Here is a 27278-nt window from a genome sequence, read left to right on the forward strand (position 1 = left end):
TAGTGTGATAATGAAGGCACCGTTACCACCCTCGCTTCACAGCCCAGGAAACTGAGGCACAGAGGCTGCCATGGAGGGCTGAGCTGTGGTTCCTTAGAAAGACACACTCTGGTCCTCCTGGAACCTGTGAACGGACGTCATTGAGAAAAAGGGTCTTTGCAGATGTCATTAAGGATCTTGAAATGACATCCTGGATTTAGGGTGGGTCCTAAACCCAATGACAGCTGTTCTCGTAAGAAGAGGGAGAGGGAGATTTGAGACAGAGGATGAGGCCACACAAAGACGAAGGCAGCGATTTCCACGAGCCAAGGGATGTCTGGAGCCACCGGGAGCCGGACAAGGCGAGGAGGGATCGGTCCTCCCCTGCGGCCTTTGGCGGATGCCCCGCACCTTGGTCTCAGGCCTCTGGCCTCCAGAACTGGCAGAGAACAAACTTCTGTATCATTTTAAGCTACTCAGTTTGTGGTAGTTAATTATGGCAGCTGAAGAAACTGCTAGTGATAACACCCAACGTGTCCAAGGGCACCGAGGAGGGACTGGAACCTGGGACCTTGAGCATCATAGCTGTGCTCATAACCACTTTGCCGTGTCACAGTCCTGTCTGCCTGGTGGCCCGTGAAGGTTCGGGGACCTCTTTTCTTTCCCAGGGACCGGTTACGTTTAGCGCTTGTTCGTTTCGGGACCTGTGTTCCTTACCGTATTGCTGTGTTAGTCAGTGAGTCTGTTACAGACAGTCGCAGACAACGGTGAGGCTGAAAGGATGTCACACGAACACCTGTGTGCATGCGTGTAGACGCCACCATGCCCGCGTTACTGCGCTTGCTGGATCACGCGTGCGCACGGCTCTCCTTCCCTCTCTCCACGCGCCTTGTTCTTCGATGCAGTCCAAGGTCGACCGTAACATCGGCACGCTCTCCCCTCAGTGCTTCCGCCTGCCTGTCACTGTCTAGATCCAATTTTTGTTTATCGTGTTTTTCTTTTGATGCAAAATTTAAATACAATGGAAGGCACACATTGTAAAGTCTGTATTTGCTGTGTTTCAATCACTGAGTTTTAAGTCATGTCTGTTTCCTTGGGCCGTTAGCATTTTGAGGCTGGGGACCACGTCAGCCACTTGGATTGATTCCACAGCCTTTATTCCAGATGCTGGATTGGGTGGGGAATAAGACGGTCATGACCTCTGCCCTCCTTGAAGCTGAGAGTCCAGGATGTGTGTGGGCTGATTGACAAAAACACAGAAATACGCAGCAACCACAAATCGCGAGAGGCGCTATGAATGAAAAGAACAGGTGCCGAGAGAGGATTCAGGCAGGACCCATCTCAGTTTGGACAGGGAGGTGTCATTGGAAAGAGGCTCTTTAGCTGACATCTGACAGATGGTGTGTTAGTTCCCGTGGCTGCTGTAACAAATTAGCCCAAATGTACTGGCTTAAGCTGGCACTTCTACCTGGTGTGTGCCAAAATCCCAGGTGCCCAGTGGTAAGGCAGGAGGTCAGCGTAAAATGCCTCCATTGTCTGAACCATTCGATGCTCTCAGTAACCTCCCAGGTAAGCAGGGGGTGTTTATTGTGCCCATTTTACAGATGAGGAGCTTGAGGGTCAAGGGGCTTTACACGTGGGCAGTGAGGGAGCCTCGGGTCACAGGGTCAGGCCCCAGCCCTTCTCCGCAGCAGCAGCTCCGTGACCTCGTGCTTCCGCTATTTTGCTCAGTGCCTAGAGAGGTAACGACCTCGAGACACAAGAAAACCACCCACGTGTCTTTGTTTTCTAGGGATCGTACCTGCGCTTTTCGCTGAAGAGGAGAAGGAGTCCATCCTCAGTCAGATCGGACAAGAGGCTGTGAAGGCAGGCGTGGGGCCGGCCAAGGAGTCCGTGTGGCAGTTCTTCGTGAACAAAAGTGCAAACAACCTGCACATCGTCCTGGGCATGTCGCCCGTCGGGGACACCCTGAGGACCCGGTGCAGAAATTTCCCAGGTGCCCTCGAGCGGAGCCAGCAGACCGGTTTCCCTGCCACGGCAGGGCGTGTGCGCCGGGGGTCCCCCCACCTCTCAAGGTTCCCCTGGAGAGTAGAGCAGGAGACGAGCCTCGGGCTGAAACGTGGGCCCCACACGGTGGGGCGAGGCTCACAGCTGCTGCAGGGCTCAGGCCTAGGTGATGTCCTGCCCACGCTGCTAGGCGCCGGGCCCACAGCAGGTGGAGGGTGGCTCTCTGCTCCCTCCATCCTGGAAAGTTCCGCCAGTACCTGCCCTGAGACAGAGGTTCCTAATAGGAGTGGGATTTTGCCTCCCACAGGGGCATCTGGCAGTGCCTGGAGATGTTTTTGGTGGTTACAAGGCAGGGAGGGGTTGAGGGACACTGCTGGCATCTAGTGGGTAGAGGCCGGGATGCTGCTAGACACCCTGCCACGCACAGCCGGCCCCTGCAACAGGGGACTGTCCGGCCCCAAATGCCAATAGTGCCAAGGTCTAGAAACGGCTTCTGATGAATGAGACTTGGACGCGTCCAGCTCATTCGCCAATCTGTGGGCTGCCAAAGATGGTATCGAGTTCCTGAGCCCATCGCAGGGCTGCAGAGTGAGCATCTGTTTCGTCTCTTGTCTTTTCAAGGTCTGGTAAACAACACTGGTATTGACTGGTTCATGCCCTGGCCTCCCCAAGCCCTGCATGCGGTGGCTAAGTCATTTCTAGGTAAGGTACAGCTATCATGGGGACTACATTGTTGGTATAACAAAGCGATTTATTATCGCTTTTCTGTCTTTGAATTGGGTCCAGGAAATTCCTTCACTGGAAACCCCTGTGGTGACAGATGGCTCTTTATTTTCGGTCTATACTGTGTTTTAGTCCAAAGGGATTTCAGGAGACCTACAAGGACAATTTAGGATAAAAATTGATTAGGTATCATCTAAAGCATGAGTTGCCAAACCAGGACCTGCTGCCAAATTGGCCCACCGCTTGTTTTGGTAAACAAAGTTTTATCAGTACACGGACTCCCTCATTAATTAACATACTGCCTATGGCTGCTTTAATGCTACAACTGCAAAGCTGAATAATTGCAACTCTTACTAGTTGGCTTTTTGAAGAAAAAGTGTGCTGGTAGCCCAAGCATGCCCCACGGACCTCTCGGTAAACATTATCAACCAGCGCTGAACTTCTCTCAAAAGTTTCCAACACCTAAGGCCTTGGATATTTATTTAAATCTTTGAATAAGAAAGCACGTCCTTTGATCTTCTAGAAAAAATCTTTTTCTTTGGACCTAACTTGACCAAATTTATGCCAAATGACACTGGGTGACTTGTAAATATGTATTCAATAAATAAATAAGTAAATAGGCCGTCTATACAAGCAGAAGTCATAACTTATAATAGTTTTTTGGCAAAGGGGGCTAAGAGAATGACTCTTTTCTGATTGCATAACTCAGGGGGTGGAAGCTTTTCTGTAGAGTTCCAGATGGCACATGTTAATATTTGCAGCTCTGTTGGAACTACTCAGTCTGCCGCTGCACCGTGAAAGCAGTCACAGACGATATGTACACGAATGGCTGTGGCCGTGTTCCGATAAAACTTTATTTACAAAGAAAGGTTGTGGGCAGGCTTTGTCCTTGGGTTCCCCGTTTGCCAACACTGATAGAGACGTGCCCTGGTTCTCATGGGGGTGTGAGCCGCTTCCAGGGCTAGCACTCGGGTTTGCTTTCAGTGTTGTACATAACGCTGCTTGGACTTTGCTTAGGGTTTTTTCCTTAGAATGTATTCCTTGGAATTGGGATGACTGTGCCCAAAGGTGTGGACATTTGCGAGGCCGAGTTTTTCATGCACGCTGTAAAACTGGCCCTCGGGCTGTGGTTTGCCGACCCTGGTATAACTCAAGATCAGCTCTGCAGAATGTGGGTGAATCAGCACTTTTGATCACTTTCCTTCCTTCACTTTAATCTGAGACATACTGTGCTCTGAGGTGAATATATTTAACTGTCAGATGACCCCAGAGATGTAATCCTGGCACCGGAGCAATCGTTCATTCTTTCAGCAGATCTGTGGGAAGGCCCAAGTCTCGCCCGGTACGAGCGGGCGCTGAGGACCCGGCAGTGAAGGGGTGGGCTTGCCCGGGCAGGGGTGGGATGTGCTGATCTCCCCTGAGATCCCATCCCCTTCTGCCACCGTGTCTGAGCCTTTAGGGAAGACGCAGCTTCCCGGCAGTGGGAAGGAGGATCGGCTTCCTGTGTCAGCAGAGGAATTGCCACAGCACGGGTCACAGCTGTGGTCTAGAAAAGTCGCCAATAAGTGATAGCTGCTCTTTTCCTTTCTTTCTTTATTAAAAATTTTAAAGTCGGCCGGGCGCGGTGGCTCACCTGTAATCCTAGCCCTTTGGGAGGCCAAGGTGGGTGGATCGCTTGAGCTCAGGAGTTCGAGACCAGCCTGAGCGAGACTCCGTCTCTACTAAAAATAGAAATAAATTATCTGGACAACTAAAAATATATAGAAAAAATTAGCCGGGCATGGTGGCTCATGCCTGTAGTCCCAGCTACTTGGGAGGCTGAGGCAGGAGGATCGCTTGAGTCCAGGAGTTTGAGGTTGCTGTGAGCTAGGCTGACGCCACGGCATTCACTCTAGCCCAGGCAACAAAGTGAGACTCTGTCTCAAAAAAAAAAAAAAAAAAAAAAAAAAAAAAAAAAATTTTAAAGTCATTTTTCATTGTTGTAAACTATATGCAACAAAATTTCCCATGTTAATCAGTTTTAAGCATCCACGTGGCATTAATTCATTCCTAACGTTGTGCAACCACCACCACTGTCTATTTCCAAAATGTTTCATCATCCCGAAACGAAACTCTGAACTCTGTCCCCATTTAACAATCACTCCCCACCCCCAGTCCCTCCAGCCCCTGGTAACCTCTAAGCTACTTTCTGTCTTTGGGAATTGCCTATTCTAGATATTCATAGAAGTGGAGTCACACGCCATCTGTCCTATGTCTGGCTTCTCACTTAGCGTCCTGGTTTCGAGGTTCATCCGTGTTGTGGCGTAATCAGTGCCTGGGTCCTTTTTATGGGTGAATAACAGTCTGTTGTATGGATGGACCACATTTTTTTTGTTTGTCCCTTCATCTGTTTTATGGACGCTTGGGTTGCTTCTGCCTTTTGGCCGCTGTGAACAGGCCGCTGTGAGCACTGGTGTACAGGAATCCGAGTCCCTGCTTTCGGTTCTTCAGGCACACACCTAGGAGTGGGATTGTTGGGCCATGAGCTAAGTCTGTATTTAACTTCTTGAGGAGCTGCTGTTTTCCTTTCTTTAAGAGGCGCCTTTTCCCTCCCTTCTTCGTCAGGCAATAACCCCATGATCCCGCTGGACAAGACGGAAGCCCTGGTGGAGCACATTGTTCTGGTGCACGAGTCCGTGGGCCAGTTCAGCAAAGAGTTTCTGCAGAAACTGAGACGCAGCAACTACGTGACTCCCAAGAACTACCTTGATTTTATTAATACCTACTCCAAACTGTTGGATGAGAAAACTCAGTATAACATAGGTAAGACTTGGGGGTGGGACGGTTAGCAGAGGTCATTGTCACTTAAGAGTGAGGGTTCGAGCACTGGATCTTTTCTTGATGTAGATGTTTCTTAGCAAGATGAGGCACCTTCAGGATTGAGGCCAAGCAAAGCACATTTTGGATTTTGCATTTTGGAGTAATTCTTCTGTGCGGGCAGGGCCCTGGCGCGCTCTTAGTTTGATCTCGTGTTGGGCCGTACGCCTTGTCGCTTGACGTTTCCGTCTCATTAGAGCATCAATGCAACGTGCTCTGTTAAAGGGCTTTAAAAAAAAAAATGCTCTAGCGCCGGCTGCTGGCCAAGGGACGGGCTGTTTTCCGACACGTATTCATGGTGCCCAGCGCCGTCCCAGAATGGCAGTGGCGGCGCTGAAGGATGCGTGACGTCTCATAAAAAGGAATTTTTTTTTTGGTGAGCCCAAGCTGGATCCTGGTGAGTGCTGGCTCGCCCAGGTGTGTTCAGCACAGCAGCAGCCTTGAACCCGGGTGCTCTCTCCTCAGCCCAGTGCAAGCGTCTGGAGGGCGGCCTGGACAAGCTGAAGGAGGCCACCGTTCAGCTGGACGAGCTGAACCAGAAGCTGGCCGAGCAGAAGATCGTGCTGGCGGGGAAGTCCGCCGCCTGCGAGGCCCTGCTGGAGGAGATTGCCACCAACACGACCATAGGCAAGCAGGGGGCAGCGAGGGGCGGGCCCGCTCCCGAACAGGACAGGGTTCCACCGGGGACGTCCTTGAGAAGTCACTTGGTGGCGCTGAGCGTGGCATCCCGACACTTAGATTCCTGTTTCTTTCTGAGCTCCCGTCTAGCCAGTCCTGTCCCCCTTCATAGGCACCGAGACTCTGCCACCCGTAGGGCCCTGAGCATGTAGCTTGAGGATTCGATGGTGTGTGGGAAAGTCAGTTTCTTGACCGTCAAGGAGCTAGTGAGCGAAGTGCTTGGGGTTGAGATGACTGAAGCCGTAGCGTCCTCTGTGGGGCTGTCTTCGTTCTCCCTGAAGCTGTTTCAAGGTTCTCTCCAGGGCGCCTGCACTTGGTCTCCCTGGCCGAGCAGCTGTGCTTGCCTGGGCTGTCCCACTCCTGGGAGTCTGCCTGTCACAGGGCTCACACGAGACAGCTCCCTGGCCTCTCCCCTTCTCTCGAGGTCTTTGGGCTCCTATCTCCTGCCAGTATTTTACATCATCAGAATCCTGATTTGCGCCCTGTGTGGCCAACTCCCAGGTGCAGAAGCCACCTGACCTGCCTGCCCTCCTTCTCCTTCCAGTCCACACGCGTGTTCCTTCTAAGTGTGATCTCAGTTCAATCCTCCCGCTGTCACTGTACCAAGCATCCACTTTCCACCACTCTGGTGACAGTGCCCCAACTTGACCTTGGCAGACTGCCTCTCCCCAAGTCCCCTGTCCGGAGGGACTTATTTCCACCCTGGCAACCAATCAGATGGTTCTCCTGGACTGCACATTTCGCATCGGCCAACGTGAGACCGAAGATAACTTGTGTTCGTTCATCCCATGTCAGTGCCGTGAAGAGACGACTGTGCATCGGGCGTCCAAGCCCAGATCCCTGGGGCTGCCCCGTTTATGTCTTTCAGCATCTTCGCCCTCTCTGAGCTGCTCTCTCCCTTACACAGATTCTCATTCTCTTAACCTCACTGTTGTTGGTTTCTGTTGCTTGCAACCGAAGCAACTTACCCGATAGGGATCCCTTCCCTGTCACTCACGGCAACTCCTGCTGCCTGTTTTAATGCTGAATGCTCAGTGAGTCCGAGAAGGGTCCCCGACAGTCCCTCTGTGTCACCTGGCCCAGCTCATTTCTCAGGATGCCCTGTCCCCTGCTCACAGCATTCCTTCATGCCCACGTGACTCCTGCAGCAACTTATTCTTTTTCTCCCTTTGCTTTGCTCAAAGACTACCCTCCTCCCTGTCCTCCTATCCGTGTTTCCTCTTCCAGAACTCTGATCTGATGCCTCCTTCCCACACAGCTCCACTTTGCTTTGATCCTTCAGAAACTCTGTCTTCCCAAGTGCCCCTGTGTGGGTTTACATGAGTATGCAGAGACCCTTGCCGAGTCCGCACGCCTCGGATGTAAAATGCAACTGGGAGTGTCTAGCAGGACGCTGTTACTTCACGTACTCATCTGTCCAGATACCGACTGGACGGCAGCTCTGTGTCAGGTGCCACAGCAGGGAGCGGGGGGGACTGAATGGGATGCAGCCACTGCCTCATGACCAAGAGACCCTCTCCCCCTGTGCCCAGGCTAGAGTTTGGATGGCAGGTGACCTGTTTGCCACCCCTATGTTTAGTGGCTTTCCCATCTGTGGCTGTTTTCCCTTCCCTAATGCCATCATGCTTGTCCAGGGTCACTTTGCTCCCACTTGGAATTTTGAAGGTAGCCTCATCTGGGATCTCTGCTTCAGGCTGCCTGTCCCTATCAGGACTATTTCGGTTATAGATGTTGGAAACTGAGCTAAAGTGACATAAGCCAAAGTGGAAATGCATTGATTTGCAGGTGTGCTGGCTTCAGGCACAGCTGCATCTAGGGGCTCGGATGTGTCAGTGGGAATCTGTCCTTCCCTTCCGTGGCTCTGGTGTCTTCTGTTTGGGCTTCGTCTCGGGCCGCAGGCCCTGTCCATGCTGAGAATGCGGGAGCCCCCAGCACGCGGCTGGCATCCTACCAGCGCGGCAGCCCAGGGGTGCGTGTGTGGGCTGCCTACTGTGTTAGTGTCCTGCAGCCATCATAACAAAGTACCACAAGCTCGGTGGCTTAAAACAACAAAGATTTATCTCTGAGTTCTGGAGGCCACAAGTCTGAAATCCAGTATCGGCAGGGCCTGGGAGAACCCTTTCTTGCCTCTTCCGGTGTCTGGTGGTTGCTGGCAGTACTTGGCCTTCCGTGGCTTGTGCCACAGAGTGATCAGTGCGTCACTCCGATCTCTGTCTTCATCGTCACATGACCTTCTTCCCCGTGTGTCTTCACGTGGCCGTCTTCTAAGGACCCCAGTCACTGGATTTCAGGTTGGAGTCGGAGTGGCTGCCTGGGGTCCGAGGCTGGGACGCAGTGAGGGTTCCTGCCCCTCCAGGAGAGCCCGGGGACGGCACGTTGGCCAGGCTCCCGAGACCCCCGGTGCAGACAGACCTGAGGACCACACGCGGCCTTGGCCCAGGGCCAAGTGCACCCTCCCCGCACGCAGTGGCTTTGCTGACCTCCCTCTCCCCCTGCAGCGGAGGAAAAGAAGAAGCTCGCGGAAGAGAAGGCCGTGGAGATAGAGGAGCAGAACAAGGTCATCGCCGTGGAGAAGGCCGAGGCCGAGATGGCCCTCGCCGAGGTCATGCCCATCCTGGAGGCCGCCAAGCTGGAGCTGCAGAAGCTGGACAAGTCGGATGTGACGGAGATCAGGTGAGCGTGCAGTCTCCCAGCCTGCCCTGGCCAGCACCTGGGGTTGGGAAGGGCTCCCGCTGCGTGCTAAGCACTCTCCACGGGGCACTGTCATTGCCGTCATTTACAGATGAGGACAGGGAGGCCCAGGGCCCCGGTGGCTGTCCCCCCAGACCCCCACCCCAGCCAGTAGGGAGCAGGGCTGGTGATCTCGAACCCACGTGGACTCACAGAAAGAGCCTCCAGCACGGGGCTTCCGGAGAAGGAATCAGTGCTGTAAATCGGTCCCTTTCACAGAAACAAGTGTCTGCTCTAACCCGTGGCAGGGTGCTCGACACGGGGCCAAGCCCTGCTGGAAATAGTGCAGCGAAGGTGCACCATGCGCCGTGGCCGGGTGGGCGATGCCGTGATCCGTTTTAGCCAAATGAGCTCTCACGGGGTGGAAGAGTGGGTCGTTACTGTGGCCCCAGCATTTTGCAGATCGATCTGTAAAGTGACTCTGTCCCCTACAGCCAGAGGGTTCGTCTGCTCTCGGGGAGAGTGGCCTGGTGTGGGGTGGGCGGGTGAGCTTTCTCCCTGCGGACTGGTCTCCCCAGGGCACTGCTACTGGATTTCGATGGTAAATTTGGGGACGTGAGTGAAGCCCCAGGAGGGACCACTGTCCCCGCGCCAGCCTTGCCCGCCCGCCTGCCCGCCCTGGTCCAGTGCAGATTTCCCGGGGGGAGCCTGTGCCCTCTCCCATCACGCATCATGTGCTCATTTCCAGACGGGGTTCATCCCTGTGGCCCCATAGACAGGTCTCACTGCTGGGGACACTCCCGTTTCCGGGCCAGTAGTTGATTTTCTGCCACGGCTCCCGGTGGAATGGTGCTCATTCTCCACGCTTCTCCTCGTTTCCGTGTGTGCTGAGCAACGCGCCTTGTTGAAGGCCGTGCCTTTGTTTTCTTGTTAGTGAAACAAATGCGAAATTGAACACAGAATTCAGCTCCTTCCAGGACAGGGGACCTGAGTCACTCTTGGCAGGTCACCTGGAGATGCTGCTGTCGTCAGCAAGCAGTCGTTTCAGTGTAGTGTTTTGCCAAGTGTGGGACCAACAAAGGTTCAAGGATGGGCAGATTCAGTACCACGTGGTGGCAGTTTAGACTGAGTCGGCAGGACAAGGTCTAAACGCACGCCTAGCAGAGTGGCGGCACGGACCGTCAACATACACGGTTTCGAGGGAAATACCCAATTACGAGTTCCGTGATTTTCGGTACTGCTCCCAGGTCAGCAGCATAAAAACATTGTTGAGAGCAGGGAGTCAAAAGAGATTTATTTGAAGAGAGGGGTTTGTGAGTCCCCCATTGAGCCAAGAAGGGAAGGGTGTGGGGGAGGGGGTTCCATGGGATCACTTGAAGAGCTTGACATGTGTCCCCTGCAGTGAGACAGACGTTATGGACAGGTGTCCGGCTCTCCCCGAGAAAGCCAAAGTGGTTCCAACATCACAGAAGTGCACCCGGCAAAGCCTCCCCACCCCCACTGGGTCCTCCCTGGGCTTTGCTCACTCCCTGCTGTGCAGCAGGTCACCACGGCCACTCACCTCCCAGGTGTCCATCCAGAGGGTTTTTGTGCATGACCAAGGCAGCCAGGTATACGAGGGTCTCTTCGGGTCCTGACTTTGGATTCCGAGGTTTGGAGAGGGAGGGATACCTGTCAATCCCTTGTTCCTTCCTTTTACATAGAAATGGCAACACACTATGCGTTTTTCGCATCTTTTCTGCTTAGTGATACATTTTGAAGATCTTTTGCATGTCGATCTATGATGAACTTCCCTGCTATTTTAAAATAGCCCCATCACATCCCGTCCTATGGCTGTGCCGTGATTTATTTAACCATCCGCTGCTGAGGGACCCGTAGCTCGTTGTCTCCAGTCTCTTGCCTTTACAAACGCCGTGGCAAAGATGAAACCTGACCGTATTTCACTGTGCACTTGGGCAGGGCTGCCTGCGGGACACATGTCCGGAGGTGGGTTGCTGGGTCCAGGGCTGTGTGCATTAGTGACGTGCACAGCTGCGGCCAGAGCCCCGGTGGGGACGGAGCTGATTTACGTTCTCACCCCCAAGTGCGCAGCACCTGCCTTTTCAGGACCTCACCAACAAAGGGCGCCATCGAGCGCTTGGATTTTGCTCGTCGGAGCCGTGTTTGTGCCGTTTCAATTTGCATTTCTCTTATTATAAGTGAGGCTGGCCCTTTTTCCACACATGGAAAAATGTGTGTGAAAGTCGCGTGTATTTCCTTTTCTGTGAACTGTTCTGTGCTTTTTCCGTTTACCTGTTGGGTTGTTACTGTTGCTTTTTGTTTCTTCTTATCCATCTCCAGAGCCTTTTTACATAACGGGGAGATTAGCTTTTTACCCATCGCGCGAGTCGCAAATATTGGCCCAGCTTTTGTCAGTGGCGGCTGGACTTTGTTGGTGAGGTTTGTGTGTGTGTGTGTGTTTGGCGTGTTTATTTTTCTGTGGCAGATTTGGGCAATATTGTATTTTGTTGCTTTTAGACATTGTGTCGTAGTTAGGCCTCACCACTGCAAGGCTGTTAAGATAATTTCCCTGTGGTTTCTTTCTGTACCTTCATGGCTGAAATCTTTTATCTCCTGGGGATTTCTTTCCCAGGGTTCCCTGTGAGTTCGGGTCCCATTTGGTTGTTCCCAGATGACAACAGTCTGGCTTTCTTCAGGTCACTGGATGTTAAGTACAATGGGCCAGCACTTACCGCTTGGCAATTTCATAATCCATTAATTCCTTTAAAAAGCACTTCCTTTCTTTAATGCTCAGCCCCCTTTGTAGACATCGTTAAACGTTAAGGCAGACGAGGAGCAGTGAAGATTAGAAGTGGATGTTTCTCCGCCATGGAAGCATAAAAGGCTCCCTTTGTCACTGGCTTCCTGTTCCACTTTTCGTCCTTTCATTCATTCCGCCGTCCCTGGGCTTCCTGGCGGGGAGCCCGGCAGGCGGCGCCGCGGCCGCACGAAGCCGACAGTCTGTTTTCGGGAATCCCGAGCGCGGTGAACTGACGCAGGAGGTCGGGAAGGAAAGGTCCTGGCTGCTCTGACAGTGGGACCTGCCCCGGTCATGGCCCTGCCGGCCACAGGGGGTGGCTTGAGGGAACAGCAGGGACAGTTGGGGTGTCTGGCGTGGAGCAGCAGCCGGCGGGGGTGGGGTTTGTGATGATTGTTTTCTTCCAGGGAGGGCAATATATCATCCCCCCTTCTCATCCCTGAGTTTATTTTGTGATAGAAGAAAGGAATCCGATGAAACGGGACATCTCTGTTCCTCTGACTGGCAACCTCGGTCTCTCCAACGCCTCCGTTATCCAGCATTGGGGACCGGGATGGTCTCTGGATAAACGAGGTCCCAGGGCACGGCCTATAAGCTGACCGCAGAGAACTTCTCTTTTATAGACGCATGGGATTTTGGAGCTCGAAGGTTCTGGTTCTGTGTCTCCACGTTACAGATGGGAAAACTGAGACCCCTGGCTGGTTCCTGACTTGCCCAAGGGCGCAGGGCCCTACCACTCAGGCCGGGGGCTCTTTCTGTCTTGGATCTGAAAGTATCTCACTGATTCTTTCTGCCCCTGATTACTCAGAGAGCAGTGGCCGGGCCTGGCTTTCATCAACCCTGAAGGGAACCTTTTAAAGCCGGCTGACAGCATCGCAGTTTTCGTCAACGCCGCATAATTGAACCTTTCCCCGGTGACTCAGGGCCATTACTTTAATCACCCAGCTTTATGCTGAAGTCTGGGCGTCCTCCCTGCTGGCAGCTGCCCTGGCTTGTCCTTATGCTGTGTGGTTCCCTCTCCCGCTCCCATCCGCAAGGGAGTGGGGGGATCTGGGGCCAGGAGGGGCGGGTGGGGGTGCCCCTGCAGAAGGTTCCAGACTGCTGTCTGCTCGGGTGTCTCTTCCCTTCTGTCTCAGTCTCTCTCTGTCTTACTCTGTGCCTCTGTCTCCCTCTGTCCCTCTCTGTCCCTCCTTCCTTCTCTGGTTCCCCAGCTGCCTCCTGGAGCAGGGCATGAGGGCCTGGGCTCCAGCCTGTCTCCCTACGCTGCATCTGTGCACTCCAGGGGCCTCTGTCTCCTGCTCCGCTCGCCGTCTTTCCCTCCTTTCCTTTTTTGCTTTGTCTTTCCTGCATCGTTCTCCTGCTTCTGTCTCCGCTGCTTTCGTTGGCGGGGCCCGGCCGCGGGAGCTAGCGGGCACCCTCTCTGGGAGGTGGCCCGGTTCCTTCTCGGGACTTTGCACCAAGGCTGTCTCAGGTTTCTCCTGGGGTCCTGGTTCTCTGGAGGGTCGAGGACATTGGGGTGTTGGAGAAGCAGAGTGACGGGCTTATCTCGTCAAAGCCAAAGGAAACAAATTTGGGGCAACACAGCCTGGAAAGAGCCCTAGATGCGGGGACCTCAGACCTCCCAGGCTGTCATCCAAGCACACAGAGTCCTGTTTCTCATAAATGGGAAAAGATGATGACAATGACAGCAGCCACCATTTCCAGTCTGAGGAGTCACCCCAGGGTGTAATTAACACACAGATTCTCAGGCTCCGCCCCGGCCTGGGGGCAGCCTGGGTTTGTATTGTAATGAACCCCCCATGACTCTGGGGCCCAGCTGGGTTCCAGGACCTGTCCCTGTCCTCAGGGGGCAGCTCCCACCCGGAAACCCAGTCTGTGCTGGGATCTGGCTCCGTTTGTTACCATGAGGTGCCACCTCCAGCGAACGACTTCCAGGTGAACCGTCGTTCCTGGAGCTCTCTCAGGCCGGCTCCCACTGCACCCGGGGCCACCGTGTGTGCTTCTGTCCCTCGCCAGGTCGTTTGCTAAGCCCCCGAAGCAGGTGCAGACGGTCTGCGAGTGCATCCTCATCATAAAGGGGTACAAAGAGCTCAACTGGAAAACCGCCAAAGGCATGATGTCTGACCCAAATTTCCTGAGGTCTCTGATGGAGATCGATTTCGATGCCATTTCCCAGAGCCAGGTTAAGAATATCAAAGGTGAGTGTGGTCAAATGCGGGAACAGCCAGGCTTGATCTCAATTTGGCGTCTTGGTCTCTGGGACAGGGGTGGAGGGCAAGGAGGGGACTTGTCACAGGCAGGCCCTCCCCTGGGGTCAAATAGTACCACCGAGGCCCTGCAGATGGGAATGGGAGACTGACTGTCCCCAGAGGAAGATGGCGCCCATGACGCAAAACAGGGAGAAAGGCTGGGGATGGGCAGTAGCAGCAGATGCCACTGGATGCCAGGTTCATGCTGGGTCTAGTTCTCCCGGTCAGGAAACAGGAGCTTCTCACTGGGACCCAGCCCAGCCTGTCTTCTGTGCAGCTCGTCCGACGCACACAGTGGTGCAGAGAGGCGGTCTAACCTTGACTTCTCCCCTTGCCCCTCTCGTCAGTATAGAGTCTTCTGTAGGTCCCTGGGCCTGGGCAGGGGGGAGAGGCCCACATGGCCCACAGCCAGCCCCTCCGTCTTTGGTGAGAGACCCCGAGTCCCCTTGGAGCCAGTGTTTAGCCAGGAGGAATGACATTGTCCTTTGCAAACAGCAGCACAAGTTCATACTGGGTTTGCTGGTTTGTGTAGAGCCTGATTATCAAATGCTCTTTTTCAGCCCCTTAAAAACAAAAGTAAATTAAACACAAACAACAACCGCAAAAACCCAAGGCACTCCCTGTCTCTGCATATCGACTGTTTGGGTTTCCATTCACGTGACATGACTCCCGGGGTGAGGGCACAGGCGGAGGTGACGGGTGACCCGTAATGGTCGACAGATCCCAGTTAGCTGCCTGTGCTGAGCTACCCTGGTGCCCAGTTGGGAGTCCCCATCATGCCCTGGGTCCCCAGGTCTTCTGGGCGTCCCAGGCTGTCCCTTATTCACGTCTCTCTCACTGTGGGTCGGCCCACGCTGTGGTCCCGGGAGCACCGCCCGGATTCTGCTCCTGGCGTCACTGAGGAATCAGGAACTTGTTCCGCTTACTTTGCCCATAGACAGTTTATTTCTATTTTATTTTCCCAAGTTGAAGCTTTGTCGCTCATAGAAACGATTGTGCTTTTGACTTCAGGCCTCCTGAAGACTCTCAACACCACCATCGAAGAAATGGAAGCTGTGAGCAAGGCCGGGCTGGGAATGCTGAAGTTCGTGGAGGCTGTGATGGGCTACTGTGACGTCTTCAGAGAGATCAAGCCCAAACGAGAGAAGGTATCGCCCATCCCTGACACAACACCCCACTGCCAAGAGACCGATCTGGAGTCAGAATTAACGTGTTCACAGCTTTGCTGAAAAAATCCTGGCAAGGCTCTGGCTTTACAGAGCGTAAACAATTTCTCCCCGCCTCCCAGTAAATGGCAACCCTGAAACACAACTCTGACGTAGGTGGGAAGTGGATGGACAGAGCCGAGGTCGGAAAGATTTTCACTCATGTGTGACAGTGTCGGGTGAAAGGTGTCACAGTTGCTCTGGGGTCAGAGCCGAGTTTCCCAACCACAGCACTGTCGGCACTGGGGGGGCCGGCCGGGGGGGGGGTCCCAGGGGATGTGGCAGCTTCCCTGGGCTCGCCCCACTAGATGCCAGGAGCCCCCTCCTTACGCCAAGTTGTGACACCCAGAAATGTCTTCAGACATTGCCAAGTGTCCCCTGGGAGGCAAAACTGGCCCCAGTCGAGAACAGCTGGGTCAAAGTAACACATAGAGACAGAATACAGAGAGAATAAGGCTGATTTGATCATTTTGAGTCCTACTTGACATTGTCTTATAACTCGGAATTTTATAACTCAGAACACTTGGAACCCGAGTCTAAGAAAACTTAAGACACAGAGTAGGACCGGTATCATCTTCAATGTGCTCCTTTGAGTTTTTCACTTACAGCCACAGAGTCACCTTACTATGGCCTCAGTACACATGAGAAGCAGACACCTGCTGCCTTGGGTGCAGGGCTTTTGTCACAAACTGGAAGAGGAAACTAAGAGGCCGCAAGCCTCAGTGTAGCCCACGGTGACCCCAGACAGCACAGACGCCACCGGTGTGGACGTACGTTCTGCCGTGAGACCCCTGCCCCACATGGCCCTTGTCCCCATCCGTCTGCCAACTGTCTTCACTTAGGTAGCCAGGCTGGAGCGGAACTTCTACCTGACGAAGCGGGAACTGGCGCGGATCCAGAACGAGCTGGCGGCCATCCAGAGGGAACTGGAGGCCCTGGGGGCCAAGTACGAGGCGGCCATCCTGGAGAAGCAAAAGCTGCAGGAGGAGGCCGAGATCATGGAGAGGCGGCTGATCGCCGCAGACAAGCTCATCTCGGGCCTGGGCTCGGAAAACGTCAGGTCAGCTCGGCTCTCGGGGCCACCCCCTGTGGCTTGTAAACGCGCGTCACCACCGGAGTTCCTTGCCATGCCGATTCTTTATTCCCCATTGTGTTTTTATTGGAAACCACGTGGCAAGTTCTTATTTTCTTATTGCCACGTTTACAGTGGCCGATGGCCGTTGTGTAGACTCCTTTTTCACTAGGTACCGAGTGCTATCTGCTGAGTGACCTCTCGGGGCTAAGGAGGCAGTAAGCGTAGCAGTGAGACAGGGAGAAACCAGCAGCATTTGGCCGTCTGCCCTGGGTCTGGGAATGTTTCCATCTTGGTGACCTTTGCCCCTGAGTCCATTCTGGAGGGGTCTGGCGGCGGAGCCCACGTGTGTCTCTGCGGAGATGCCGTCTGAGGGCCCTAGTGGCGTGTCCAGTCCTGGGCTTCAGGCTTCAGTGGGTGGGGCTGTCCGATACTCGAGGGCAAGACCCTTTGGCGGAAGCTTTTCCACTGGGTGTGACAATAGTCTCAAATCTGGCATCTGTAAACGTGGCACAAAAACACTGGATTCAGCCACATCCTTCTATTAAAAAAAGAAAGAAAACACTGGAAAATACTGTTTGCCTGTGGGAAACAAACAATTTTCAATATTTCTAGAACCTAAAGGACTTTGGACATTTACCAGACGAGGCCAAAGGAAACAAGCGCTTCCTTTTATCTTGGGCAGAATTCGGTCAGGTGGGGCCGAGCTTGTTGGCTCTGCTGGGCCATTTATACGTCTCTGATTAAGTGTTTGGAAACAACGTGATTACTGCTTAAGAAACAACCTCAGTCCCACCGACATTGCTGAGGCCCCTGCTAGATGCTGGGTTCTGCTGAGCCCTGGAGTTGAATAAAATCTTTCAAGACCCTGGGAGCACCGGGGTGGGAAACCGCCAAACGAGGTGGCGCTCTCTGTTCTCTACAAGGGAAGAAGAGCTCAAAAAATGTTAGCAAGCTGTCCAGCTGGTCCTTCTAGAACGTTCCTTTTGCTGGTGGCCACACGGCGACTGCTCACGGCAGCCTCCCTCTCCCGCGCCCGCCAGGTGGCTGCACGACCTGGACGAGCTGCTGCACCGGCGCGTCAAGCTGCTGGGGGACTGCCTGCTGTGCGCCGCCTTCCTCAGCTACCAGGGCGCCTTCACCTGGGAGTTCCGCAACGAGATGGTCAAGGAGATCTGGCAGAGCGACATCCTGGAGCGGGACATCCCGCTGAGCCAGCCCTTCCGGCTGGAAAGCCTGCTCACGGACGACGTGGAGATCAGCCGGTGTGTGGCGCCTCCGAGCCGGCGGGCTGGGGGGTCACCCGGGGGGCCCGGCTGCGCAGAGCGGCAGGGTGGGCGACAGACCCGGCCCGGCTCCCCTCCCCGGAGTCTGAGGAGGGTTGGACAGCCTGGGCAGATTGGTAGATTGTTCTGGAAGGCCAGTCCCACCACCTGTAGCCCTTGGTTCACAACTTGGCGAGAAAAATGAACGTCCCTGTGGCGGTCCCTTGCAGGTGGGGCTCCCAGGGGCTGCCCCCCGACGAGCTGTCGATTCAGAACGGCATCCTCACCACCCGCGCCAGCCGCTTCCCCCTCTGCATCGACCCCCAGCAGCAGGCGCTCAACTGGATAAAGAGGAAGGAAGAGAAGAACAACCTGCGGGTGGGTGCCCCGCGCCCTCGGCCCCCGCCTCCCGGCCCCCGCCCCCGGCACGGCCCTGCCCCCCCCCCGCACGGCCCTGTCCCCCCCCCCCCCCGGCACGGCCCCGCCCCCCCCCCCCGGCACGGCCCCGCCCCCGGCACAACCCCCACCCCCCGGCACAACCCCCACCCCCCGGCACAGTCCCGCCCCAGCACGGCCCCCGCCCCGGCGCAGCCCCCACCCCCGGCACAGCCCCGCCCCCGGCACGGCCCCGCCCCCGGCACGGCCCCGCCCCCGGCACAGCCCCCACCCCCGGCACGCCCCCGCCCCCGGCACGGCCCCCACCCCCGGCACAACCCCCACCCCCCGGCACAACCCCCGCCCCCGCCCCCACCCCCGGCACGGCCCCAAGGCTCCAGCGAGGCGGAGCTCAAGTGCCACCGCCCGACCCGCAGTGCTGCCCGCCCCTCCTCGGTCCCCACCCTGTGAGTCTGCCGGGGCGGCTCCATCCACCCTGAATTTTCCTCTCGCGTTTGCGCACCTCAGGCTGTGGCAGGTGAAGGCGAAGATCGTGGCATCCTCAGCTTTGCGTCCAGCCTGCCCAGGACAGGGCTCGGCGGCCTGGGTGCTCACGGGCTCGTTTTTGGAGCTGGCGGAGGGAGGAGGGGGTGGAGGGGCGAGTGTAACAGCGTGACTGATCTGTCATTCACACCTGGCACAACCCACTCATGTAAGGCTTACAATTCAGTGGGTTTTAGTACATTCGTGCAGTTGGATAATGACTATCAGACTCCATTTCCAGAACATTTTTTTATTCCAGAGAGAAAAGCTGTTTCCTCTAGCCCTCGTCCCTCCAGTTCTTCCATTGCCCCCCCAGCCCCTGGCAACCACCAAGCTACCTTCTCCCCATGGACGGGCCCGTCTGGACACGTCATACAGGTGGCCTATTCGTGTTTGGCTTCTTCCTGCTGAGCGTCACGCTGGGGTTCATGCGTGCTGGAGCCCACGGCAGAGCTCTGTTCCATCCTGTGGCCGAACAACAGTCCCTTGTCTGGATTTGGCCCATTTTGTTTCTCCGTCTGTCTGTCGGTGGATAACTGGGTGGTTTCCACTTTTCCACCACGGCGAATAACGCTGTTGTGAACATCCGTGTACGGGTTTCTATGTGGACGCGTTTCCAGTTCTCTTGGATATATACCCGGGAGCGGAATTGCTGGGGCCCGATCCTTTTTTGTTGAACGAGTGGACAAATTAATGACTTTCAGTTTTACCTTCTCCTTATATTTTTCTGGTCCTTGTCCTGGGTATTTACATGCTGTTGGGAGAGGTCCATTTGAGTTCCAAGGTCAGGGGAGCATCTGCCTCTAACAGTCACACATAGCTATGGTGGGACAAATATCCATAACACAGGAGTGTCCCCCTAGACTCCCTCTTCCCTCAGCCTGCCGAGACTTCTGCAATTGCCGGTCACTCCTAGTCCCCGAGTCCGATTCCAGCCCCGACCCTGTTTCTTGAGGAGGAAGGAGCCTAGCTTACTGGGGGGTGGGTGGGCGAGTAAACCCCCTCTCCCTTCCTGTGCACCCTCTGTGAATGAGGTGCTGCTCTGAGCTTGAACCGCGTGGGTTCTGGGTTTATCTGGGTTACACACCTCGCTGTTCTCTCTTCCTGCGCTCAAGTTCCCGACTCATTCGCTCCCGCTCCCAGGCTCCCTCCCCTGTATTGGACTTTCAGCGTCTGCGTGTCCTCTCTTCCAGGTTGCTTCTTTCAATGACCCCGACTTCCTCAAGCAGCTGGAGATGTCCATAAAGTACGGCACTCCTTTCCTGTTCCACGACGTGGACGAATACATCGATCCCGTGATCGACAACGTCCTAGAGAAGAACATAAAATTCACCCAAGGACGGCAGTTTATCATACTGGGAGACAAGGAGGTGGACTACGATTCAAATTTCAGGCTGTACCTAAACACCAAGCTGGCCAATCCGAGATACGGCCCGTCTGTGTTTGGGAAAGCCATGGTCATCAATTACACCGGTGAGGATGTGTAGAACCCCACCTGCAAATGAAGGTGTTTATCGTGGGCGCCACAGTCCGAGGTCCAGGCTTTCGTGGCACGTCACCTCAGTCCCACGGTCACATCTTGACTCGTCAGCTCTTTGTGACGATGAGGAACCCCTAGAATGTTTGGGGCCTTTGGAAAGCCCTGGGTGACGTGTGCTGAGGCATGACAAGACCAGACCGTGGCTCGGGCATCCACACTTGGCCGGGGGCAGACGTCTGTCTGCTGGGGCAGGAAGTTATTCTGTATCTGTGTATCTCAATGTATGTCATGCATTTGGAATAGGAATCAGACAGCATCTCTCACGTTTTCTAGGGCTGTCTCACAGCTGCTTAAATAGGTGGATTAGATTTGGGTGGACTTTAAACTAGAGTCCCCCAGTATGTGGGAGCCCTGGATTTTATTTTAGTGCGTCTGCTTTTGTCCACACTCTGCAGAGCAGCGTCACCATTTTGCTGTCTGATGTTTGTCACTTTGCTGCTTTAGAGTGATCTCGGTAGGACGTGAGTCCCTGTGCCACTGACACACAGGTCAGACCCGCCCTCAGCTGGTCCCGCCCAGCGGGGCAGGTGTAGACACAGCGACCGGCTTGTCGGGGCCACAGGCGGTGAGCACCTCTCGCTGTCCCCACAGTCACGCTTAAGGGCCTGGAGGACCAGCTGCTGAGTGTGCTGGTGGCCTACGAGAGGCGGGAGCTGGAGGAGCAGAGGGAGCACCTCATCCAGGAGACCAGCGAGAATAAGAACCTGCTCAAGGACCTGGAGGACTCCCTCCTGCGGGAGCTGGCAACCTCCACGGGGAACATGCTGGACAACGTGGAGCTGGTGCAGACCCTGGAGGAGACCAAGTCCAAAGCCACAGAGGTGGAGACTGCATGTGGCTTGGGGCGGGGCGGGGGGCGTGGACGTGGCCTCGGAGCGCCTGTTCCCTCATCTGCTCAATGAGGAAATCAGACTTTGTGCTCTCAGGGGCTCGTTCATGGTCACGACCTCAGTAGCTGAGGGTTGGGGGGCCGCCCGCCTGTCTCTTGTCAGACTCGGGCCTGATTCACCAGAGGATTTGCCTGATGATAAAAGGCCACCTCTACCGAGGTGTGCTGTGAGGAGGGGAGTCCTAAAGGTGTTCCTAGGGACCTGTGCACCGGGTCAGCCTCTCTCAGCTGAGAATGACAGAAAGCACAGCCCTACCCGGCTTATGTAAAGGGGAGTTATCAGCTTAGGAAGCAGAAAAGTTCAGGGATGGCTTCAGGCAGGGCTGGATCCAGGACTTGAAAACATACCATCCGGTCTTGGTTTCTGTCCATGTCTGGGCAGGGTCTGCTGGGTTGGCTTCATCCTCTGCCAGCTCCTCGTATGGTCACAAGACCAGGTCTGGCCTCGTGTCCTTTCAGGTTCAAGTCCAAAGGGATATGTGGGAATCTTTTCCTGTTCCTATCATGAAGGTCCTGAGAGTCACTTAAGTCACATGCCCGCCCCAAACCAGTCCCGCAGCCTGGGGATGCCAGGCTTTGACGGGCTGGGCCTGGGTCACATGCTCCTCCTCTGGCGTGGGGGTGGAGCTCCACACGTGGAATGAAAAGGGAAGGCGAGTACTTGGAAATGTGAAGGCAGGGACTGTCACTAGCAGAAGGGGGCACGGGTGCAGGGAAGTTGGCACACATCACAGACGCGCACCGTGTCTGACAAGAGGGCGGGCGCCCTTGGTCCCTGGAGTTCCTGGTGGCTTTTACAGCCCTGGATCATGGCGGGCATACCTTTGCTGTCCCCAGCCACTCCCGCCCTCTGCCCATTTTGTAAGCCTTCCTGTTTCCAGGGTAACTCGCGCCTTTTCTTCAGGTATCGGAGAAGCTCAAGCTGGCGGAGAAGACAGCCCTGGACATCGACCGGCTGCGGGACGGCTACCGGCCGGCCGCCAGGAGGGGGGCCATCCTGTTCTTCGTCCTGTCCGAGATGGCCCTCGTGAACTCCATGTACCAGTACTCCCTGATCGCCTTCTTGGAGGTCTTCGGGTTGTCCCTGAAGAAGTCGCTGCCTGATTCCATTCTCATGAAGCGACTGAAGAACATCATGGACACGCTGACCTTCAACATCTATAACTATGGCTGCACAGGTGGGGGCCCCTTCCCGTTGGTCGGGATGCACGTGCGGAGTGGGTGCGTGTGATTTGGGGCTTTGGGGAACTCGACCTGTGAACGTGGAAACTTGCCAAATGGCATTCTTGAGTGTCACTATTCACTTCATAAAAAAGAGGAATGTTTAAAGCATTGATTTTTAAAATAGCTTTATTGAGATAGAATTCACATACCACAAATTCACCCTTTAAAAATGGACAATTGTATGATTTGTGGGGTATTCAGAGTTGTGCAACCACCACCACGTAGTTCCAGAACATTTCCATCCGCCCAGAAATGCAACCCCACACCCATTAGCGGTCACTCCCGACGCCCCAGCCCTCGTCTCTGGCAGCTGCTGATCTGCTTTCTGTCTCTGTGGATTGACCTTCTCTGGACATTTCCTATCAGTGGAATCGCACGATTTGTGACGGTTCTGGCTGGTGTCTCTCACACAGCTGGTGTGCTCACGGGCCATCCACGCTCACAGCATGTTACCAGCACGTCGTTCCTTTTTATAGCTGGATGATGCTCAGTTGCGGGACAGACCACGTTTTGTTTGCCCATTTAGCAGGTGACGGGCAGTAGGACCGTTCTGCTTCTTGGCCGTTATGATAACGCTACTGTGAACATTCATGCTGGGGTTTCTGTGTGAACGTATGTTTTAAATTCTCGTGGGTATTATCTAGGAATGGAATTGCTAGGTCATAGGGTAACTTTATGTTTAACTTCTCAAAGAATGCCAAACTGTTTTCCAAGGTGGCTTACACGACAGGAATTTATTTTCTCATAGTTCTGGAGGCTGGAAGTCCAAGATTGAGGTTTTGGTAATTTGGCTTCTGCTGAGGACTCTCTCCTTGGCTTGCCGACGACGATCATCTTACTGTGTCCTCATGTGGCCTTTCTTCTAGTCTGTCTTCTACCGAACCTGGTGGTTTCTCTGTGTGTCCAATTTCCCTCTTGTCATACGGATGCTAATGATACCGGATTAGAGCCCACGCTAATGGTCGCATTTTAACTTAATCCCATCTTTAAAGACCCTGTGTCCAAACACAATATACTCTGAGGCACTGGGGGTTAGGGCTTCAACAGGTGAAGGTTGGGGGGGGTGGATATAATTCAGCCCGTAACAGCTGGACAGAAAAGAGGTGGTTCCTATAGGGCTCACTTAGGTAGCCAACCCTCCTAACGCATATAAAGTAGAATTCAAATCACAAATTTTGACTTACACATTTTTTTCCCCAGAAACATATTTCTTCTGTTAAAAAACAAGAAAGGAGAGATCTAGTGTTTTGCCTCCATCAGTACAGGGTGCTGATGGAGTGCTCTTCCTCTACAACACAGGCTGCAAACCTGCAGCCGGCAGTGCAGAATCTGGCCCACTACCTCCTTTTGTCAATAAAGTTTTATTGGAACACTGCCATACTCTGTTGTGTACATATTGTGTCTGGCTACTTTCTCACTATGATGCAGAGTTGAGTAGTTATGACAGAGGCCACCTAGCTTGCAAAGCCAAAAATATTTACTATCTGGCCCTTTACAGAGAGTTCCCCGGCACCTCTTCTAGACTGTAACAGACAAGAACTCACACTCTGAGTCAGGCAAACCACCAGCCCTCGGTGGAGAAGCTGGCTCTGTGCCCCTGTTCTGTCCTCACTTGATTTTCCACCCTGCTCTGCTCTTCCCAGGAGGCTGTGATGAGAACCTCCCGTAGACATGGCCATTTCAGTTGCATGCAAGTGAATGTCCCTATAGACTGCGCTCGGGCGTGACCTCTAAGCTGAACCCATTTTTTTTTTTTTTTCCCCCAGAGATGAGGTCTTGCTCTGTCACCCAGGCTGGAGTGCAGTGGTGTGATCACAGATCACTGCAACCTCGAACTCCTGGGCTTAAGCACTCTTCCTGCCTTGGCCTCTCAAAGTGCTGGGATTACAGGCATGCACCCTCACGCCCAGCCAAGCCCATCTTTTTTGCATTTAAATATTCATGGACATTAGGTGCACAGAAGGCTAAATGCACGCACTTTGGGTGTTTCCTTTCATTTCTCTTAAATTTAAGCATATTGTGTGTAAGCAACTCAGTTTTTAAAATGATTTTTTTTTTTTTATGAATACCCATCTGGTGTTTCCCTGCAGGGTTGTTTGAGAAGCACAAGCTACTCTTTTCTTTTAATATGACTATCAAGATAGAACAAGCAGAAGGGAGAGTCCCCCAGGAAGAACTAGATTTCTTTTTAAAAGGTAATGGATTTGCCTGATTTTATTCTTCCCGATTTCCTTGACTCACGTGGTACACGTATGTAAGTTTGTTCATTAAAGCAACCAACAACACAATTCTCCTTAAAACTTGGCTTCCTACAGCACTGGTTTATTAAATATTTCGGTTGATGACTCCAGGCTCGGCAGGGGTGCTGGCTGGACTCAGAGCGGCCAGCCTTTGCCTCGGTGCTGCCCGGAGCCTGGGTGCCACGCCGAGCACCTGCTTGGGGTCACTGCTGGTGACAAGGGCCAGCGGGGGCCTCCTCTTCCCAGTCTCCTTCTCGGGAAGTGGGCTTTTCCCAAAAAGTACTGGGCTGCCTGCTCTGCGAGGGCAGCACAATGGCTATTGCTTCTCTTGTCCCGTTAGGAAACATTTCTCTGGAGAAAAGCAAACGGAAAAAGCCCTGTGCGTGGCTGTCCGACCAGGGATGGGAAGATATCATTCTTCTATCAGAAATGTTTTCAGACGACTTTGGCCGACTTCCTGATGATGTTGAGAATCATCAGACGGTCTGGCAGGAGGTGAGCTCCCGTCCCCCCCCTCCTCCCCTCCTGCCCTACCCGCCAGCAATCTCCAGACTCAGCCTGCGGCCTCGCCCCCGTGCACGAGAACGTGCTCCTCCGAGTGGCACACTCAGGGTGTGATCCGTGCCCTCCAACGCCCTGGATGGACTCCTCCTCTGGCTAACATAGCTAGCTGTGCGGGAGAACCTTCCATCCGTCTGTCCACCCATTCGTCTGTCCGTCCATCCATCCATCCATTTATCCTTCCAAGAAATACTTGTTGAGCACCCACCCTGCACCACGTCCCCTGATGGGCGCTGGAGACTGAGACTCGGTTCCTCCCTGTCCGAAGTTTACGGCTTTTGGGGTGGAGCCTGAGAGACCCGACCAGATGAGTTCATAGATCCTCATCCCTTTACAGGGGGTTTTGGCAACTTCACGTGAAAGCGGGGAGGGCCTCTGTCATCTCTGAGTCGACACCACAATGAATATTCTTTGCTTTTCCCAGTGGTATGACGTGGATTCACTCGAGCAGCTTCCATTCCCCTTGGATTATGATAAAAACATCACCCCTTTCCAGAAGTTGCTTATTTTGCGCTGTTTCCGTGTGGACCGGGTGTATCGGGCGGTGACCGACTACGTGACCGTAACAATGGGAGAGAAGTAAGTGTGCTGCTTTGTTTATCTGCCCCTTCCCGTGGGGTAGAAAATCTACTGTCCCCTCCACCTGGACTCCAGCTGGCAGCTGCCGAGAGGAGGTCACGGCCCTGACGTTGAGCCGGGCTCGACGGCGGCTCTAGAACAGCGAGCGCCACTCAACAGAATCACTGTGAGCCACAGCTGTGTTGCAGATGTGCTAGTAGCCACATTAGAAAAGAAATGGGTAAAATTAGTTTTAATAACATTTTATTTAACTGAATATATATAATATATTAAAATATTTTAATGTATGATCGATACAAACATCGAGATATTTTATACTTGCTTTTTTCTGGTATTAAGTCTTCAAAATCCTGGGTGAATTCACACTGACAGCACATCTCAGTTGCAACTGGCCACACTTTACATGCCCGGTAGCTGCCTGTACCGAGGGGCCACGGTCCGGGACAGCGGAGCTCCAGCTCGGGGCACGAAGCCAGACAGGTGGCCAGGGGTGGGGGGTGTTGCAAACTCAGATGCGCCCTCGCGGCCAGCAGACGCTGCGAGTGACTGGATGAGGCTAGGCAGGGTCCCGGGCCAGAGGGCAGCTGCCCTTAGCACCTGGTGACTGATACCAGGTGGCAGTGGGGACTTGGAGTGGTAATCCTCTGACTCCTCGAAGGAAGCTAGCAATTCAGATTTTTACATGAAATCTCCCGATTTTTGTATGTGGGCAACTAATTTTTTAAAAAGCCCACAAAAGTCAACATGCAGACCATGCGGGACACGCCTGTGGAATCACCGCTGCGGAACCGCGGGGCTTTGTGCCGAGGGCACGTCCACCTGCAGGGCCAGCCGAGGCACCCAGCTTGGCCCACGCCCGCTGACCGTCCTGGGAGCCGTCCTCCTGGGAGGGCTGTCTGGTTTCGTGTCTTCCGCCAGGTACGTGCAGCCCCCGATGATCAGCTTCGAGGCCATTTTCGAGCAGAGCACCCCAAACTCGCCCATCGTGTTCATCCTGAGCCCCGGCTCGGACCCCGCCAGTGACCTCATGAAATTAGCTGAGCGCAGTGGCTTTGGAGGGAACCGCCTCAAATTCCTTGCCATGGGTCAAGGTCAGGAAAAGGTAATTTGCTGTTGGAAGGAGCAAGCTTCACGCTTGGGTGAGGTCCCTGGCCACTGTTGGGGACGCGTCAGCCTGGTTTTAAGCCCAGAGCACCACTCCGCACGCGAGCTGGATGCATCTGTGATCTACGGGGCAGCGACCAAAGGTTGGAAAGGCGACAACGTTAATAACAGTGATGATTTCGGAACCTCGTGTGATCGTTGTGTCCCGCTGTTTTCAAAGCCCTTTGGCACCAGTCCTCACCTGCCCCCGTCCCTGCAGTGTCCCTGCTGTGGATCAGGGTTACACTGCCCCGGCTGCATGGCTGAGGAAGTGGACGTGGGGGACAGAACCGTGGTGCAAGCCAAGTCCCTCTGGGCCTGTAAGCTCTCCTTGCCACAGCCCCGCCTCTCTGTGGCACGCTGCACCCTGTTGGAACGTGCTACGCAAGTGTAGCGACGTGGACAGGCCTCGAGGGAAAAGCCAAGTGTGGTGGCCACACACGAGGGCTCTGGGGTCGGCAGCACCGTCTGAGGCTGCGGGAAGCCCCCTGCTGCTGCGAGCCCACCTGTGACAGGAGGAAGGTCACACCCGGGTGGCTAAGCCAAGGGCACCAGCCAGGCCGAGCCAGCTCTCTCAAACCACAAAACTGAAATTAGCTATTGTAGTGTCAGCATTCGTGTAAGTTTTAAGCCATTTCAACGCCCAGGGTTTTGCGGGAGTGTTTAGCTTGTCCGTACTTGGA

The 27278-nt window shown here is 54.4% G+C and overlaps 1 protein-coding gene across 1 annotated transcript in view; it reads left to right on the forward strand.

The window, feature by feature from the left end:
- DNAH10 (dynein axonemal heavy chain 10) overlaps nt 1–27278 on the forward strand; it is a 101249-nt gene that overhangs the window by 66700 nt on the left and 7271 nt on the right. The window contains exons 53-69 of the mRNA XM_045534988.1: nt 1772–1975; nt 2608–2688; nt 5314–5511; nt 6031–6192; nt 8742–8916; nt 13727–13908; nt 14971–15107; nt 16007–16224; nt 17280–17501; nt 17732–17879; nt 19613–19892; nt 20551–20780; nt 21753–22026; nt 24163–24267; nt 24653–24807; nt 25298–25452; nt 26371–26554. Of these exons, the coding sequence (XP_045390944.1) occupies nt 1772–1975; nt 2608–2688; nt 5314–5511; nt 6031–6192; nt 8742–8916; nt 13727–13908; nt 14971–15107; nt 16007–16224; nt 17280–17501; nt 17732–17879; nt 19613–19892; nt 20551–20780; nt 21753–22026; nt 24163–24267; nt 24653–24807; nt 25298–25452; nt 26371–26554 (3110 nt within the window). The remainder of the gene's footprint in view (nt 1–1771; nt 1976–2607; nt 2689–5313; nt 5512–6030; nt 6193–8741; nt 8917–13726; nt 13909–14970; nt 15108–16006; nt 16225–17279; nt 17502–17731; nt 17880–19612; nt 19893–20550; nt 20781–21752; nt 22027–24162; nt 24268–24652; nt 24808–25297; nt 25453–26370; nt 26555–27278) is intronic.

The sequence above is a fragment of the Lemur catta genome, chromosome 21, assembly GCF_020740605.2.
Source record: "Lemur catta isolate mLemCat1 chromosome 21, mLemCat1.pri, whole genome shotgun sequence".
NCBI lineage: Eukaryota > Metazoa > Chordata > Mammalia > Primates > Lemuridae > Lemur > Lemur catta.